Source organism: Pygoscelis adeliae, unplaced genomic scaffold (assembly GCF_000699105.1).
Source record: "Pygoscelis adeliae isolate BGI_AS28 unplaced genomic scaffold, ASM69910v1 Scaffold150, whole genome shotgun sequence".
In the NCBI taxonomy this organism is placed as follows: domain Eukaryota; kingdom Metazoa; phylum Chordata; class Aves; order Sphenisciformes; family Spheniscidae; genus Pygoscelis; species Pygoscelis adeliae.
The window spans coordinates 49,605-68,171 of NW_008823872.1; the positions used below are offsets into that span (position 1 = coordinate 49,605).

At 39.0% G+C, this 18,567-nt stretch overlaps 1 protein-coding gene across 1 annotated transcript in view; it reads left to right on the top strand.

The window, feature by feature from the left end:
- The window catches only part of GARNL3 (GTPase activating Rap/RanGAP domain-like 3), a 42,529-nt gene extending 28,221 nt beyond the window's left edge, over positions 1-14,308 (top strand). The window contains exons 19-28 of the mRNA XM_009334204.1: positions 4,532-4,648; positions 5,329-5,501; positions 5,806-5,964; positions 7,965-8,031; positions 10,052-10,159; positions 10,600-10,718; positions 11,136-11,271; positions 12,395-12,604; positions 12,918-13,029; positions 13,778-14,308. Coding sequence (XP_009332479.1) covers positions 4,532-4,648; positions 5,329-5,501; positions 5,806-5,964; positions 7,965-8,031; positions 10,052-10,159; positions 10,600-10,718; positions 11,136-11,271; positions 12,395-12,604; positions 12,918-13,029; positions 13,778-13,934 — 1,358 coding nt within the window. The 3' untranslated portion in view covers positions 13,935-14,308. The remainder of the gene's footprint in view (positions 1-4,531; positions 4,649-5,328; positions 5,502-5,805; positions 5,965-7,964; positions 8,032-10,051; positions 10,160-10,599; positions 10,719-11,135; positions 11,272-12,394; positions 12,605-12,917; positions 13,030-13,777) is intronic.
- Positions 14,309-18,567: the final 4,259 nt, after the last annotated feature.

Genomic DNA, 18,567 nt, shown 5'->3' on the forward strand with positions numbered 1-18,567 from the left:
GTCCAGCTCTGGAGCCCTCAGCATAAGAAAGACACGGACCTGTTGGAGTGGGTCCAGAAAAGGGCCATGAAAATGATCAGGGGGATGGAACACCTCTCCTATGAAGAAAGGCTGAGAAAGTTGGGGTTGTTCAGCCTAGAGAAGAGAAGGCTCCAGGGAGACCTTATTGCAGCCTATCAGTACTTAAAGGGGACTTATAAGAAAGATGGGGACAAACTTTTTAGCAGGGCCTGTTGCAACAGGACAAGGGGGAATGGCTTTAAACTAAAGGGGGGGGTAGATTTAGAGTAGATATAAGGAAGAAATTTTTTTACGCTGAGGGTGGTGAAACACTGGCACAGGTTGCCCGGAGAGGGGGTGGATGCCCCATCCCTGGAAACATTCCAGGTCAGGCTGGACGGGGCTCTGAGCAACCTGATCTAGTTGAAGATGTCCCTGCCCATGGCAGGGGGGTTGGACTAGATGACCCTTAGAGGTCCCTTCCAACTCAAACTATTCTATGATTCTATGAAGAAGGCACCAATACAGCAGGTATCAATGACAGCAGCACAAATTGCTTTGGTAGCAGTGGCCTCTGTTCTAATGCAGACACAGTTAAATCTAACACTACAGTGGGGTGGTTTGGGACATCTGCTGGTTAAATTTGTCCTGGTAAGGAGAGGCAGGGCACAGAAATGGATCTGTTTTGTCCTCCAAACACATACTTTTTTTTTTTGTTCCAGCTTCATTTTGTGAAATGCCTAGGCACGCGAGTGAGGGGGGATGAGGAAGAGCTGCTTTCCTTGGATGAATCAAGTCTGTAGGAGATTAAGAAAAACTAAAAAAGCTCCGTCGTGGTTTAACCTCAGTTGGCAACTGAGCACCACACAGCTGCTGGCTCACTCCCCCCCTGCCCCAGTGGGACGGGGGAGAGAATCGGAAGAGTGAAAGTGAGAAAACTCATAGGTTGAGATAAAAACAGTTTAATAATTGAAATAAAATAAAATACTACTACTAATAGTAATAAGAAGACTATATAAAGCAAGTGATGCACAATGCAATTGCTCACCACCCACCGACTGATGCCCAGCCAGTCCCCGAGCAGTGACCCCCCCGGCCAGCTTTCCCCCAGTTTATGTACTGAGCATGATGTCACATGGTATGGAATATTCCTTTGGCCAGTTTGGGTCAGCTGTCCTGGCTGTGCACCCTCCCAGCTTCTTGTACACCTCCAGCCTTCTCAGTAAGTAGAGCATGGGAAGCTGAAAAGGCCTTGACTAGTGTAAGTGCTGCTTAGCAACAAGTAAAACATCAGTGTGTTATCAATATTATTCTCATACTAAATCCAAAACACAGCAGTATACCAGCTACTAGGAAGAAAATTAACTCTATCCCAGCTGAAACCAGGACAAGCTTGGATGATAGTCACTTCTATAGGCAGCCACAGATAAATCTAAAACTACAGTGGGGTGGTTTGGAACACCTACAAAAGAACTAGTATCGTGAAAGAGGGATGATGCATCCTAGAGGACACACTGGTCAAAGAGCCAGAGCTATTTTAAACAACAAGGAAAGGTGAAGATTTATGTCTGCTGAAAAGCAGGCTTACTGTCAACCTGTGGGGTGCACATCTCATGGCCTATGGGGATTTAAACCCTAATTACTTTTTAAAAGGATATCAAACCAATTTCAGTGAAGGCAGTGGTCATTGTTCTGCCTTCATAGTGAAATGCCTGCCCAGGAAAGAAGTTATCATATGTGTTATTCTTTGCTGCACACACATAGCACCTTCACAGAGGTGAATATGGCATGTTTGATGGAAGCATAAAAGGTCTTCTGAAGTTTGGCATAACCTCCAAAAATAATAGTGCTTAATTTAGGTGGTAATACTTGCTCCCCCTATGTTTACGACCATTTATTGATTTGAAGAATGCAGACATTCAGATTGGCCAGAAAAAGTTCTTGAGTTTTGCTGTGGGTATGCAGTTGTGGCGTTTCAGAATTGACAGCATCACCAAGAATGTCTGTAAAATATCTAGTTGAAATAGTAGCTCAGGTACGAAGACTGAACACTAGTTATCACTGGAGGAGCAACTACTTAATCAGAGGCAGAATCTAGGAGAAAATGGTAATAAATTTAGAATAAACGTCTTTCAGTCTTGAATGCTGCACTAAAAACCATCTCCGATGTCAGTGCAAGTGATGGTAGTCGTAAGAATTACAGCTGATTCTAGATCAGGAAAGATGGCCTTCTTTCAGGTTGTGTCAATAGCTGCTTTAGCTTAAAATCAAAGTTGGTGGAAATGGAAGAGCATTTTAAGATGTTTGGTCATGCGTAGGTTTTTATGTATGTGATCACTCACATGCAGCACCAAGAATTGTGCAGTAGCGTAAAACAGTGCATGAACATGCAAGTCCTTGATGACATTTCTCATTTCATAGCATTAAAATGTTCCATGAATTTGAGAGCCGCTCTTGATTCCTTTCCTAAATAAAGATGCCACAAACTTGTTAGGGACTATAGATTGACAAAAATGATCAATTAGTTGCTAGGCAGCAACCACAGCCGTCCAGTTTCGGGCATGGATTATAATTTGCACTTTCCAAGAGTTGGCAACAAGCTGTGAGACTTCTGAGCGGATACTGCATAATCATAAGCAATCATAAGCAGTTATTGCAAAGGTTGTTGACAGGGCTAGTACTCAGTTAACAGAAAACTCTCATGATACGATATTCACCAAGTCTTGGATTTCTAATACTGACTCTGCCTTATGCCTTTTCTGAAGTGAAATCAGAGTCTCCTGTATGTTTTTGTGTTGATTTCCCTAATCCTATGGGATTCTATCAAAAGTCACTCTTGTTTACTGAGAAAATTTTGGGTTACAGATTGCTACAGAGGCCCGTTCAGTTGCCTCTGCAGCTATCTAGCTTAGATTTTGCCATGTCACTATCAGATGATCATCACTAGCCAGGCCCAAAATTATTGCATCTAGCATGGAAGATGTTAGCTGGGCAAGTGCCGTGGGCAAGGATGGTTTCAGAAAAGTCGAGGAGATTCTCGGATAGAGTGGGAAACACCTTATAGGCAGCCTTCCTCATCAAAAGGAGAAAGGCTTTAGAAAAGAGTGGCCTAGTATTACCAGGACTTAAAGCATGGACTCATTGACTCGCTGTAAATCTACAGTGTAGTTTATCTTTTGGCAACTTGTTTGACATTAGATGTGCATTTTCTATGCCTTGATGTTTGTCTGACGCTAATAAGATTTGGCCCCACCACAGAAAACTGTATTTACGATCTTTGCTTATTTGAGGAATTTGCCAAATTCTGATGCCAGATTCTTCAGGTTTTGTTATGTTTGGAATAACTTAACTGAACACCAAAGGCAGGAGTAAGTCCAAAGAGAGCCTGAATTGATGCAAGCAGTAACACTGTCCTTGAACGTTTGACTTAGCTCATGTTTTTTCGTGTTCCCTCCAAAAGGGTGTGAATGTTGCTTGCCATTCTTCTTCCATGAACTCGTTCTTCTGTGCACACACTCTTGACAAGAGAAGAATTGCATATATTTTATTTTCCTTTTGTCAGTGTTGACAGTAAGAATTTGCTCTCTGAGTCGGGTTACTGAATGTTTCAAATTGTGGCAGACTTCAGGAGGCATTGCATCTTCTCTTACACTTGCTATGGAAAAAGAAGGTCACACAGGGGCCAGATGTCCTGATTCATGTTGCTGTTCTCTCAGAATTGAAGACAGCACCCATGATTTTGCTTTTGCCTTTACAGTGAGATCCACACCAACTATATATTAAGAAAGCATGCTTAATTTTTTCCAGCCTTACCAGCTAGTCCAGTAAAAAAGTCCACTTTTGTCAGAAAATCGTGCCTTGCTTGCATTTTAAGAAACTTGGTTTCTTAGATAAGAAACTACTCTTAAGTCGCTTATTTTCCAAATGCAAGTAGTAGTGCATCATTTATTTATTTGTTTTAAATTTAGGGGTTGTATATTCCACTCATATCTATCTCTGTGGGAAACAGATTTAGCCATGGAAGTAGATACTGTATTATTTTTGCAGTTGGAATATGCCTTGAACCTAACTTGCCTGCCTTTGAAGAACTGAAAAGCAAAACTAGTCTGCATCCTGAAGGGTTTCAAACTCTGTTAAGGATCCAGTTGTTAGCTGCTCAGCTGGATGATTCCAGCTTTTAGCGTTAACCCTTTCACTCTTGCCCTGTAGTTTATGTCTATTATATTTTCGCTGTCTTGCGAAATTTTGTATATTTGCGAAATAGCATACATTTAACTGTTTTGAAGCTTTGCTGCAGCACCACCTCATGGGAAACTCAGCTACTGAACTGAAGGGGTTGGTTACTAGAATTGTAAAGCCTAGAGAGTTCATAAGCAGTCTTGTATGATGTTGCATCTCATCCCCAGAGAAGCAGTATGCTTTGTTTATCTTTGCTCTGTTTGTTAGGTGCTGCTTCTCTTTGGAAGTATTAATTTCAGACTACCACCATCTTGTTTTAACTTGTTGTTTCCTGGCTGTCTTCATCCTTCAGGGAAAGACTCTCGTCTCCTTGTCTTCAGACTCAGTGCTGTCCAAAAAGATATAGAAACAAAGCAAATGATAAGAAGCAAATACGACTGCAGAGAAAATAAACTGGAGAGAACAAAAGGTGATTTTATTATCCTGTGTTAAAAACATCCACTGTGGTATGATGCCTGTAGTTGCCAGGGGCTTGTTAGCTCCCTTGAGGCAGTTGTAGGCGTTCACCTTTATTTTTTTCTCTGGACAGTCAATTCAAACTTTGTTAAGCTTATATGTGAAAATAAGTCTGGTATAGTCCAGCATGACATTTTAGAACTTTGTTACTTGGCAATCACTGCTGATGAAAAACTCTAGAGAAAAATAGATATGTTGCTTTCAGGATTGAGGGGTATAAGAAGAATTATGCAGGGATGTGAGACTGAAATAAAGGACATTTTAAGGTGGTGGAACACTGGCAAATCTCCATTAAATAGTAGTGCTTAGATTAGTTTGGGTATTGCCGATTATTTTAGTAGACATAAACATTTTCTGGTCTTCAGAAGCAAGCTGCTTTGGAAAGCAGCAGAATAATGAAAATCCATGTGTTTAGTCTTCACTTGCAAAAGGAGTAAGGGGAAAAATAGATTTCGAAAGAGTCATAGCCTTTTGTCTTTTTCTAGAAGTTAATGTTATCCTATTGGGAGGTTTGTAATTCTGTGTTGCCAAGTCATGCATCAGAGCCCCGTTGTACTAATCATCATACAAATACAGAACAAAAAAAGCAGACCCTACCCCAAACACTTACAATATAGAGCTTTATTTCCTCAGGCTGCCATTTGTATGCCATTAATACTCACCATGGCAGTGAACTGAGGATTGTTGTGGCTATTCGGAACAAACTACTTCTCGTCACAAAGAAATATAATCCACGCAACAGTTTAACCAGCAGTTCTCTGCTATCGTCATCTGAATCTCCAGTAGAGGAGTTCCAGTATATCCGGGTATGTGTAATCTAATTGCTAATTACCTTAACAGACTGGGCAGCACTCAGCTAGTGGGGGGGGGAAGGCAAAGAGCATGCATTTTTATCTTCCTGAACCTCCAGACAAATAAAAGTGAGAAGCCATATGATGGTGTTCCATCAGATATATGCCAAAGAAATCTTTCAGATTTTTTAAATTAAGTTTCTGCTTGTTCTTTATCATGTTTCTGTGCTTAGAGCATATCCCTTTAAATTCATGGAGTACCTGCAGCACCCACAGTAGGAGCTTGAAAAAGAGAATAATTATATTATTTACATTATAGGAAATATGCCTCTCTGACCCTCCAGTGATTATGACGCTGGTGGATGGACCTACTGGAGACAGTGACAATATGATCTGTGTAGCGTATCGGCATCAGTTTGATTTAGTTAATGAGAGTACTGGGGAGTCCTATAGATTGCATCATGTTGAAACAAACAAGGTAAGTTTTCATCATTGAAACTATTTTCTTGCAGAACCACGCTGAATGTAATTTCTTGCAGACTCAGTGCATCCTGTGCTGACCTGGGAGTGTAATTTATGGAGATCCTCATGTCTCTTTTCATTTCTATAACCTCTGCTTTAGGACACTCTGAGATATTTGTTCCCTTTGGGATATGTGATGATAATCACTCCCAAGAGAGGCAGTTATAAGGTATGACACGTTAGGAAAGAGCCTGTGTTTCAGGATCTGGAATATCGCTGTCAGCATAAATTCATTTTTCTCCTTTCTTAGTCAATAGTTTGTTTTTTGCTTTTTCTTTATGGTCTCAGTGTTTTATTGTTTAAGAAATTGCAGCAAAATAACTTCAGTTGTTGGCTACCAGTATCTCATTCAGATTTGCCTATTTGCATGTACTAAGGCTAAAATATTTGCACATAGCTTATGGTTCTATTTAAGAAACTGTTGCCCAGTCAACTAGTAAATTAACTGAATCTTTCTAACTAGGACATAGGGTTGGAATTTAAGCAAATGTCCTGATTTTCAGAAAAGAGTATTTCCAGTATTTCCTGCTGCTGGGAAGATAATGATGTTCAGCATCTCTGAAAATCAGATAATTGTTTCTAAATATGGATGTGGACATAGAGCTTTAGACAAAGAAATGGAAGATTTTGCACAGTTAATCTTTTGTTCTTGTTAACTGACTCTCTTCCTCATAGTGAGATAAGGGACTGCTCTTTTCATTTGATGGTTCTTGTTGATAGGTTATTTTCTTTTTAAATCATCTGTATTTTTATTCAGATCTGATGAAGATGAGGTTTGGTACTCCTAGCCTGGGTGATACAGTGTAAGCTTCTTCACAGCACTGGAAATCTGTCTTAATCTGGATGAGAAGGAACTACAAGTAAAGAATGGGGATGGAGAAGTACACCACCACCCCACCCCACCCCCGTTCCTTTTCTCCCCAGGAATCCTTATTTCCTTTGAGAACACAAATAAAGCAGACAATATGAGCTGAGCCAGTGATTTTTGTGATGTTGAAATGGGACACCAAATTATTTCCACGGGTAACAGAGCAGAAATGGCTTTCAGTTACTACAAAGGATGGGTCCAAATGTGTTTGGTATAGATATATAAACTTCCAGGTCTGTTTAACAGTTCTTGACCTGTACAGTAATATTAAATCAAGAGGTGAATATCTAGCTTATTGTACAAAGGAAAGTGAAAGAACTGCTGTTCATGGAATGTGTATCCAACCTCTCTCCCTGTCCAAGTAGTAAACGTTGTGGTCTGGGAAGCATTTGTCTAATGTTATCTTACATATTTCACTAATAAGGTTTCGTTTCCTGAACAGATAACCTACTTTTTATGGTTGGTTTGGGTTTTTTAATCTAACTGTAAAAGACAAATACAGAGTTGAAATACAAGAATTTATGTAGCCTATGTTATGTAAAAAATACTGTGGTTTATCCAGCATTGGTTCTCAGTTTCTAAATTCAGCCTATTCAGTAATCCTTAAGTACATCCCTGTCGACCTCTGTAAGCGTTAGTGGTTTTGAACCAGTAATTGGTGCATCTGACCTTTTTGCTAGTTATGATGTGCAATGGAGCTTTTTGGATTTCACTTTTTGAAAAGAATTGTTATTTTTAGCATTTCATGTTGATTCACAGCTGTCCTGAAATCATCCCATTTCCCAAAATTTGTATTGCCAAATGAGTTATGTAAGTTTTTTTATTGCTTTATACTGTAGACGTGGTATTGAATATTCGGTACTGTACAGAACTGAATACAAAAGAAATTGATTTCCATCCTGAGAGCATCCTGAAAATGATTCACAAAAGAGGCTGCCTTTGAAAAATTACTATTTTTTTTTTCTTTTTTGCTTTTATCTGTAGTTGTGCACTCCCCCAATTGATTGTATGGCTTGTTAGTCAAAACCTGGTTGTAATAACCTCAGTATCCTCTGCCTGTTCATTACCATTTCCCATTATCATTGCAGGTTAATTTTGTTGCAGCTATTGATGTATATGAAGATGGTGAAGCTGGTCTACTGTTGTGTTATAACTGTAAGTGTTTAGGGAAGACTGAAAATGGTAATACCTCAATCTGCATATGTAATTCTTTTTTCATTGGAGTCTAGATCTGTATTTTAAAATAAATTTCAGTGTTTCATGGAAAGTTTGTCAATATACATTGTTTTGAATTTAAATGCGTATTAGAGAGACTAGAAATTGAAGTATTATTTTATTGCAGGGCATGTTGAATTTAGTCATACTAGCTGTTAGGTTTTAATTTCAGGTATATAGATGTGTATCTATATATTTATAGATGTTACCACTTTACTCACAAAAGTCCTATTTCTTCAGATCTAGCTCATTCTTTAGGTAGTTACACACTTACTAGAAGTTTTCAAGACATGTACAATTTAGCATTCCACCCCTTTTTCCTCTGTGTGCTGTCCCATTCTGTCTTTGTGCTTTTTCTTCCGCCTACTTCTTGGCACTGTTTCATTATTTCATTGTAATTCTCTCAATCTCCTTTTATAAAATGGCCTTGGATATAACACACATGTTCTTCTCTGCGGTACACAGGTACTTTTTCTTCTGATCCTCATGAAAACAGAAGCTCTTAGCATGAAGCAGCCTTTATGAGGCTGTGCTGAAGGACAAGACAAGGCTTTCTCTGTTGCAGAAGGCGTGTCCTATTTGCCTCTCCAAAGTGATCATTGATGGAGACAGGATAAATACACCTGTGTTCCAGCACTGTCTATCAGATTGGTACCACGGAGCAAGTTTTAAGTGTCTCTAAACTAGATCTTTCTACGCTCTATGAGGCCTTATTGGTTCTGGTAGCTTGCCAGATCCTACCTGGTTCTGGTTCACTTAACACTGCTTCAAAACTAAAAAGCTGTCTGACAGAGCATAGTGAATTCCCACCTATATTTCTGCAAGGAATCAGTTCCCCTCTAGTAGACCCATCGCTGAGCCAAAGCTAACAAATTTAGCTAATCTTGAAAGTTACAATAAAGGTGCTGCACAGGCTTGCAGCAACTTGAATTCCTATTTCTAGGACAGTGTCACAGGGAAACCTGCATTTGTTCTTTAGAGAGTTTTATAATTCTGAAAGTATTGTCACAGAACAAATGTGAAAACACAGGATTTGGCAGTGTCCTAAGTTTGTATTTAGAAAAAGACTTGTAATGCATTTCTGGATGTAAACTTTGATTCAGTCTAAGGACATCAATTACAGGAAAAAAACAGAATTTTGCCTAAAAAAATAGAAAAGAGCTGGAAGCAGCACGTATTTGAGAGGGTCATAGATGTTTACCTGGAGCCCCCAGTGCACTCATATGAGCTTGTGAAGAAAAAATTGCAATTGCATCTTGTCTTTAAGCTTTCTTATTGTTTGCTGATATGACTTCTCAAGTCCTGAACTTCAATAGATGTTTGATCAGCACTAGTGCATGTGTTTAAAGAAAAATCTGTTGGTAGTAGAAGGTTAAGTTCCCTGTTACCTAGGTCTATCAAATTAAAAATTCAGAACTGCATTGCCAGTAAGAAGCTGTATAAGCCAGCATTCATGTCTGACTCGTAGAAACGACTGTCAATTTCAGAATCAGTGGACGTACAGCAGCTAAGAAGTAGGTTCACAAATTACATGATTAATGAAATCTTGTTGTCTGTAGTATCCCCTGTGTGTAACAGTCTTCAAAGAACACAAACTGTGCTAGCATAGCATATGGCTGCTTGAAGGGCAGAGAGGTACAGTTCTGCTGACACTGCTTTCTGAATTTTTCTTGCCTATTCCTCTATCCATAGACAAGGTAAGGAACTGACAACTGTTGAAACAGAGTAATACTTACTTTGTGAAATATGACAACTTACTAAAATGTAGGTCTTTTATTTTGATCTTTCAAATGCTGTGTTCACAGAAGCAGCACGTTTCCCTTATCTGTTTAGACGTAGAGGGACTTCTACATAAATGTTTGATTATGTATATAATGCCCACACTTCTGCAAAATCTGCCTATAAAGTTGGTGTTTGTCACTTGCAGTGTAAGGTGATGGATGCTTATTTTTTGTTACAGATGTTTGCCAATACAGAAAGGTATATCCTTTCAATGGAGGTTCTCCGCTGATCCAGCCATCAGCTTATGACTTCCACTTCAGCTGGAATCAAGTTCCTTATGCTGTTGGTAAGAAAATATCTCTCTTAACTAAATCGCTGTTTTTTTCATTACCGTTTAGGCTTGCACTTGGCTGTTAGTGGAATTACAGTATGTATGCTAGGAATAAGCATGTTATATTCATGATGCCACTTCAGCTAAGTTTCTGCATACGATAATTTTAAAAAGTGGAGCCTTGGTGGGAAGTTCTTCCTTTGCTGAACTTTTTTTCCTTTCTCTTTTTTTCTGTTTTTCATTTTGCATTCAGTCTACGTTCTGCCAGGTATGGAGAGTGAAGTTTTCTTCAGACTTGATGTAGCTCAATGTCCATCAGTATGTTAGACAACCCTTTTCATAGGAAAGGGAGATGCCAGAAGAGGTCAGATACTCAAGAACAGTTTTCATGGAGCATCCAAGAAACATTTACATTAACCATTTTTCCTTGCCAAATATTTTTTGTTTCATTGCAGTCTGTGCTTTCCCTTATATCCTTGCCTTCACTACTGATTCCATTGAGATCCGATTAGTGGTGAATGGGAATTTAGTCCACACAGCAGTTGTGCCTGAGCTTCAACTTGTAGCATCAAGGGTAAGACACGGGAAAATCATGTTTGACTATTTCTGTGATATGTTGGGATCTAATTCACATAAAAAGTTGCTGCAGCCAAAAACCAAACAAACCAAAACTGAGACGTGCTACTTGATCTGTGGTTAACTGTTCATCTGTGTGCTCTTAGTTTATATCAAGTACAAAGAGAATCAGAATTGATCTCACTGTAATGCAGATCTGAGATATTTGACTGTTTATGGGGCAAATGCTATCCTCAACATCACAGAAGTCCCCTCCACTTACAGTGGGATAACCTTTCCATGACCAACTCTAGTTGTCTTAGCGGCAATGCAGCAATAGTGGCAATAGAATGTAGTGGACAAACATTTGAGCTCTTACTCAGAAGACGGTTAAGAAAGCCTCATTGTATTAATGATGAGTTATTTGTCATTTCAGTCAGATATTTATTTTAAAGCTACTACTGCAGTAAGTGGATCATCTGACAGCAGCTCTAAGGAAATGAGTTCAAGGAGTTCTCCTCAAACACCGACAGTTTATGAAATGCCAGAACGTCCTCTTTCTTCTCTAGAAGGTAACATGGTTTCCAGGCAGCTTGAATAACGATCTCTGATCATTCCAACAGCTATCACATCTCAGTGCAGCTGATCTTTAGTAAGATGAAATTGATCAGGTAAAAGATTTTGAGTTCCTAGCTGGGAGTCTGGAAGATAGAGATTTTCTGTTCATCCACAGATACGAAGCACCTGGCTGAGTTTTTGCCCCATAGTGTCTTTTCTGAATGCATGGCAGCACTGTTTTGAAGAAATCATTTCTGTAGGAGGGGAGGAATTAAGCTTCAGTAGCTTGATGAATGTTTGGCAATATGGCCAAGACTAATAATGCAAAAGGAGTTATAAAAAGTTGGTAAAACTTGAGATTTCACATATGCCTTTCCTTTCATTTAAGAAAAGCTAAACTACCACTGGATGGTTAAAGCTGTTTTGCGAAATAAAAGTAAGAAGTAGTTCTGGCCTCGAAAGAGTTGCACAGTCAATGTAGTGTAACATGATCTGTGAAAAATCAGTCTATAGGGGAACAATAATGGAGAAACAAGCGAATGCCAACTAGGTAATGCAAGATGTATATCCTTACTTAAATCTGCTGCTGCACTGTTGGCAGAAGGGGAAAGGAGAAAGGAATCACAATTTCAGTTTTTAAAAGGCAGTGTTATTTGATGGTAAGTTGGCTTCTTTTTTTTTCTAGGAATTAGGAAAATGTGTGGTATTTTATGTCACCTAAGAAGAGGAGCCATGATTTAAACCACTTGGGATCCAGGCTCCAATATACTTGCAAAATATTAAAATATATGGGGAATTTTGCACAGAGGGCAGAGTCATGGTGTAATAGTCAGAATACCGGCCTCAGGACATGTAAATTTACTTCCTGGTTCCACTGCTGATTCATCACATTGCCAATAGTCAATCTTCTTTTTCTCTCTAAGTCAAATTACACGTCTGCACAACGTGGTTGTATTTCTTCCTCCTCCTAGCCTATTTATATTGAAAGATCTTGGGGGCAAGAAAGATCTTTGTTATTTGGGTTAAAAAGCACCCAGCACAATGAGTATAACTCTTCTGTATAACTTTTCGTTTGGAAGTATTAAGAACTGATTCTATTGTGAAAGTGTAACATTCTTTTTTCCTTCTGTGTTTCAGGTGAAGTTCTGTGCAAAAACCTGTACAAAATTCCTCTCAGTAATCTGGTTGGACGAAGCATTGAACGACCTCTGAAGTCGCCTTTGGCTCCCAAGGTCATCACTACTACAACATCCAGTGGCATTGCCTCTCTTCCAGTTACTCACTCGCTATCCTTATCTCGTATGGAAATTAAAGAAATTGCAAGCAGAACACGTAAAGAATTGCTGGGTAAACTCTCCTCATTCTTCAGTGTACATATCAATTGCCAAGTGTATAATTTCTAATCTTTGGACCATCACACTCAGATTTGTAACATGCAACCAGTATTCATAAATAAGTAGTATAAACAAACAAATGAAACTGTGAGAAAACATTATTTGCAAATAGTCGAGCCAGTGTCTGATCACATGTAAGGTGACCATATTCTAAGCTAGGTAGAACCTATATGGTTAATAATGGAAACCAGCAACAGATACCTTAACGTTTTCATGAATGCTTTATTTTTTGTTGAAAGTATTAAGTCTTTTATTCCTTTATTGAGGCCTCTTGGATGAGCCTATACCCAAGACAGAAAGTGCACAGAAGCAAAAAAAGGTTCCTCGAAGACAGTCAGACCCCAAGCAGGGAGCAGTAAGATCAACTAGTAGTGACAGGTAAATATACTCGCTTTAGAAAAGAACCTAAGTTAGACTGTAAATGTTTTCAGAATTGATTGTTTTTCAACCTGTTCATGCTTATCTCATTTGGCATGGGGCTGACTGAGACCTTTGTATACCAATGTGAATTTCATGCTAATGTGTTTGTTAGAGTATCTGAATACTGTAAGTACTGAAACAATTATACTTTTTGCTAAAGACATGTTAATGAGCAAAACAAGACTAAATGGGATTTTGTGGGGACCTGCTGCAGTTGAGCCTGTCATTAGGATTTGGACTACTAGATCTGCACTGTGCAGGCTCACTTGCTGTTTTCTTCATATGCTCCTGTGTTGGTATTTCCAGAATAAATTTTGCGAAGAAACACCATAGCATTTGTCTGTTTGGCTCTGCTTACCTGACCCCACTGCCATTCTCTTGTTTTCACTGTTTTCATAACCTGTGTTTGTGTAAAGTAGTGTCAGAATTCAGCCAAGATAGAGTAGACTGAGATTAACAAAGCCAACAAAAAATCTGCTGCAATGTAAAACCATATTCGATTTATTTCACTATTTGGAAATTATTTGGGTGGGGGGCTTCATTAATATTGCCTTTTGATGATTTTTCAGTAGAGTAAAACAGAAATTCAGTTTTAATGGTCTGTCTCTGTCTTTAGTATTAACTTGATTGAATCTAGAAATAGCCATTGATCCTTCTTGCCCTGATCTCTGTATTTTTTTAGTAACTTTTGTCTTCCTCTTTGCAGGATAATCTCAAGCTCTTTTGAAAGCTATTCTGAAGGATGTCATCTTTCCACTAGTTCAGATCCCGATACTTTAGCAAACAGGGAGGAGAGCTCACCATCTAGCTATCCATTTCAGCTGATTTCTTTATATGATGAAGACATCATTGACTTGAAGTGAAGACAGTCTTAAAACCTTTCTTCCTTACTTCACATTTTCTTACAACTCTGTAAGCTCTATGGGAATGTCACAAACACTGCTTCTAGTGGTAAAATGTGGCTGGAAGTATTGGTGATTAATCTTTATAGAACCCATGTTGTTCTGGCTAGTTCAGCCTGATTTGGTGATGCTTATATCTTTGACATAGGTATGTTTTCTTTTCTCAGTTAATGAGCCATTACTTTTTGTGGCATTCTAACAGTAGGTAATCAATGAGAGATTTAGGCTGAAACTGAAGTAAATAAAACGTATTACTTGTTCTGAGCTTCTAATAATTTGAAGTACCTGAATGACATTCAGCTAAGGTAATCGCTGTTACTACTATAATGAGTTGTTTTACAACAGTGTATGTCATGTGGGAAAAAGAATTTTATATCATAAATCACTTCTTTTGTTTTTTCAGTCTTTAAAAAAACCAAACAAAACAAAACAACAGAAAAAAAGGCTTGCAGGCAAGGTCTTTCCAAACAGTGCAGTCTGTCCTTGAAATGATGCAGCTGTGGTATGCTCAGTGAAGAATCAAGGATGTTCTATAAAGATCAGGTAAGATATGAAGATGCCACTTTCTTTGCTCTGGCCTGTCCATGCACATTTGTTAGAGAAACTGGAAAACTGTTTTGGCATTAAGAATCCTTGAGCAGAGAGACTTTTTATAGAAAACACAAACTTTCAAAATATTCCTTAAGAATTGGAAGATGAAAAAAAAAAAACCCAAACAAAAAACCCAACTGTATTTCTCCATCTACTGGAAAACTGTTGCTGTAGTGCACCTACAGATTTTCCCATTACAGGCAGAAGAGCCAACCCCTGATTTTCTTTCTGACTACACAAAGATTCCTATGCAGGCATCAGCATTGGCTGTTGTCTGCTCTTGCACCAACAGTATAAGTCATTATTCCAGATAATCATATTTTTCTAACTGGATCCAGACTGAAATTTCACTGCTAAGAAGCTAGTTTTCTATGATGAAATAATCACCATAGATCTCTTGTTATGTTCAAGGACAGGGTTTCATGTTTAAAGCTTTATTATTTTTTAACCCTTTCCTCTATGCCAAAAATGAATTTTAAACAGTATTTTGAAAGGGTTTTGTTTTGTTTTGTTTGGGTTTTGTGTTGTTTTTTTTTTTCATGAAAGCGTGCTGCTTCCAGGCTTTTTATATAAAGATTTTAGCTTTATTAGCGAGTATTTCTTGTTCTATATGTAGAAATACTTCTGTATCCTTGATTTTATTTTGTAATACCAGTCATGTGTCATGATTTCACTTTCTGTTCAAGCATGACCATCTGGAGATGTGTGCCTTTTGCTTGGGTCTGTCTGAATGTAAAACTGTTTTTGCAAAGTATTTTTTGCCCAGTTTATTGTATATAATGGCTTAATTGCTCCACCTAAGAAAATATGCAAGGCCTTATCTGAAAGGATCATTTCTTACTCTCAACTGGAGTGGCTGATCAAGGAAAGAAGCAGTATTTCCAACAGTAATTAACCTAGGAGCAGAAGCAGTATAAACCAGTGGCTACTATTATTTTAGTATTTTTGCATCCATAGATGTGCGTGGTGAACTTTAATAAGCATCTAAAAGGAAGTCCCAGCTCAAAGTCTTTGCAAGAGCTCGTAATTCCTTTTGAGGATGTTATTTCCAGAGATTGTGTTAATTTACCCTGTCCTATTTATCTGGGCAGCTAAGGTTTAAAAAAATAAATCTGAAGTATCACGTGGTGCTTATTCTCCTGGAAGTTGTAAACACTTTCGTGGACTTACCGAATTCACTTTAGGGAGCACTGCTTGCGCTTAGATATTCTTAGAAAGCAAAAGCACCACCTTTTTCCATAAATAGATTTCCGGATGTAGTATTTAATTTCTGTTATGTGGGTGTTTTTGAAGATGGTACCAGTGTGTTGCAAAACTGGGGCTTTAGTTAAAATACAATTTTAACTGGAAACTTCGCTTTGCACTGTTAGGATATCAGATTTTGAATATATTGCAGATGTTTACCTGGGCTATTCTAGGATGATGTAACATGACTAAACCATAGTTCGATAGCAGTTGAAGCCATATATGGAGATTTTAAAACTTGTTTTGAAGAACCTGAACAAACACCATATTTAGGTATCCTGAAAGACAAGCCTCAGAGGTGGAGCACTGGGGCGATCAAGAAGAATGAGGAAAGCGTGACAGAAAGCTTGCCCACTGGCTATGATGGTAGTCAGGATGCATATAGATGTGGCATTTGTGCCATAACCAAGACATGGTTATAGAAAGAGGGGCCATAAAGCAAGAGTTACTTTCTTTAGCCAGAACCACAGTAGTGGCTATAAAGTGATTGGTTAAGCTAGACAAAACCAGATCAGACTAGCTTCATGGTACTTTCTGGAACAGGATGTTGGTATAGTTTGAAGAAGAAAACCCAGCAACTGCCTCCCCCCCACCTCCCACCTGAATTTTATGCTATATCTTGACTTAATGGGTCAGGCACAAGCTGTTACGCAGGTCACAATGGGAACCTCCAGACCTAACAGACTATTGCTCATATAGGACAGGAAGGATCTGAACCCTTCAAAAAAAATTACCTGTCTTCATTCCTAATGTATGCAGTAAGTGCCTTAACAAGGCTGCTACTTCTTGAGTTTTTGCTTCTGTAATTAAACAGCATGTCTTGCAGGGATGTAGGGATAATATTAGACCTAGCAAAAGAAGTTGGGAGGGATCACGCAACATTAGTTTGGTTTATATGACACCTAGAGGTGGTAGCTGAGGCTTTAGGGTCATTTATATGTAGTGTACTCATACTTAGTGTGGGAGAGCAGCCCAGAGTATAGGTAGAAGGCAGAGAACATGGTAATAATGTTCCAATTTTGTTTGACACAAGCCACAAGAACCAAATTCTGTGAAGGTCTTTATCACATTTATTGTATCAAAAGACAAAATACCACACAATAATGTGAAATTGCTGGTGCAACTGGACAAATATGTACTGTACAAGGATGTGGTTTCTGTAGGCTCTTAACAGTCTCATCAGACTGCCATGAGTTACATGCTTCTTAGTGTGATGAGTTGGCATCCTCTGAACTAGCTTCTAGCCATTGTTTCTCCCAATATTGTCTGAGATCCATACCATTCAGACTGCTAGTTAAAATCAAAACAAAAGCCAGCTGGTGGTATTGACATGCAAGCTCTTGTGCATCATTTATAAAGGGCAAGGTTTTTATACATCTATGCAACCTCTCCTACTTCAGACTAGTGTCAGATGACAAGGCTTGTTGGAAGGCTGCTGGCATGGACAGCTATACTGTCGTTCACTCCAGCCTTAGAGCCATGTTGTTTCCCTTCTGCTTTTCCAGCATGTGCATGCATCTACTCATTAAACCTTAGAAAGTAGTCTTGGGCACAAATTGTAGCCATGTCTACCCTAAGCATGACCCTTCCTACTTTCACATCTTATGTTAAAGCTACCTTTAAGCCTGCATTCTTGGTGTTGGCTGACCATCTCATGGATGAGAGAAAAGATAATCTTTGAATCTGCAGCTATGTAAGATTGGTAGTGTTCTAATAGAGAGGAATACTGAAAAATCTTGCTATAGATGGAAGATACTTTTTCTGTGAAGGAAGAATTGTTACCAAGTTGAACACTTGCTATCAAGCTAAGCTCAACTGAAGGCCCATTCTGGACTCTTGTAACAGACAAGTTTCTGCAAGAAATGTTTTCTATCCCAACATGCTGGATTTGTTGGAGGAGGCAGGGCTCTTAACGCCTTCTGGCTAATGGTATTGTCATTACTTCAGCACTGTGCCTTAGTCTGACTAAATTATAGGAATGTCATTTACTTTGGTGCAAGCATTAGACTGTCCAGGCAGTTAATTTGTAATGTACTTGTACCTCCTCACCAGCATGGGTAATGACACATGGAATCACAGAATAGTTGAGGTTGGAAGGGACCACTGCAGATCATCTAGTCCAGTACCCACATCCACGCACCTCCAGTCAAAACAGCATCAGTGTCAGGTTGTTCAGTGCCATGTTGTTGCATTTTGAGTCTGTTCAAAATGGGGATGCAACAGATCATCTTTGTCCTGCTTTGCATTACAGCATGCATATAAACCAACACCACAGCTTTGAAGTGTGGCTAGGACTCAAGAGCCCCTGAGACACACAAGCTAAGTTAATTCTTTCACACTCACATAATATGCAGCTCTTAAGGCTGAGGCTTTGATGAGCCCTTCCCAAGGTCTATACAGTTTGGGCTTCAGGAACTGTTGCAGACTAACAATCATTTTTGTCCGGCTCTCTTCTAGTGGCAATGCAGTACACAGAAATTTTATAAATGTTTGAAAGTAACAAAACACTTCCTTCTAAGGAGAGAGATAAAGACCTACATGCAACTTGAAAGGGCTAGGTGCTATTCATAGTAGCAAGAGATCTGGACTGGGGTTGAATGGATGTATGGAGACCTTCAGTTTTCCTGGTTTGCAAGGAACAAGTAGGGCCTGTTCTGATTACTGTCCTTTCCTGGTTTGGGGCCGGGGTGGGTTTTTGTTTGTTTGTTTGTTTTGCTTGGTTTGGTTTCTTGGAGTTTGAGGGTGGGGGGATTGGGGA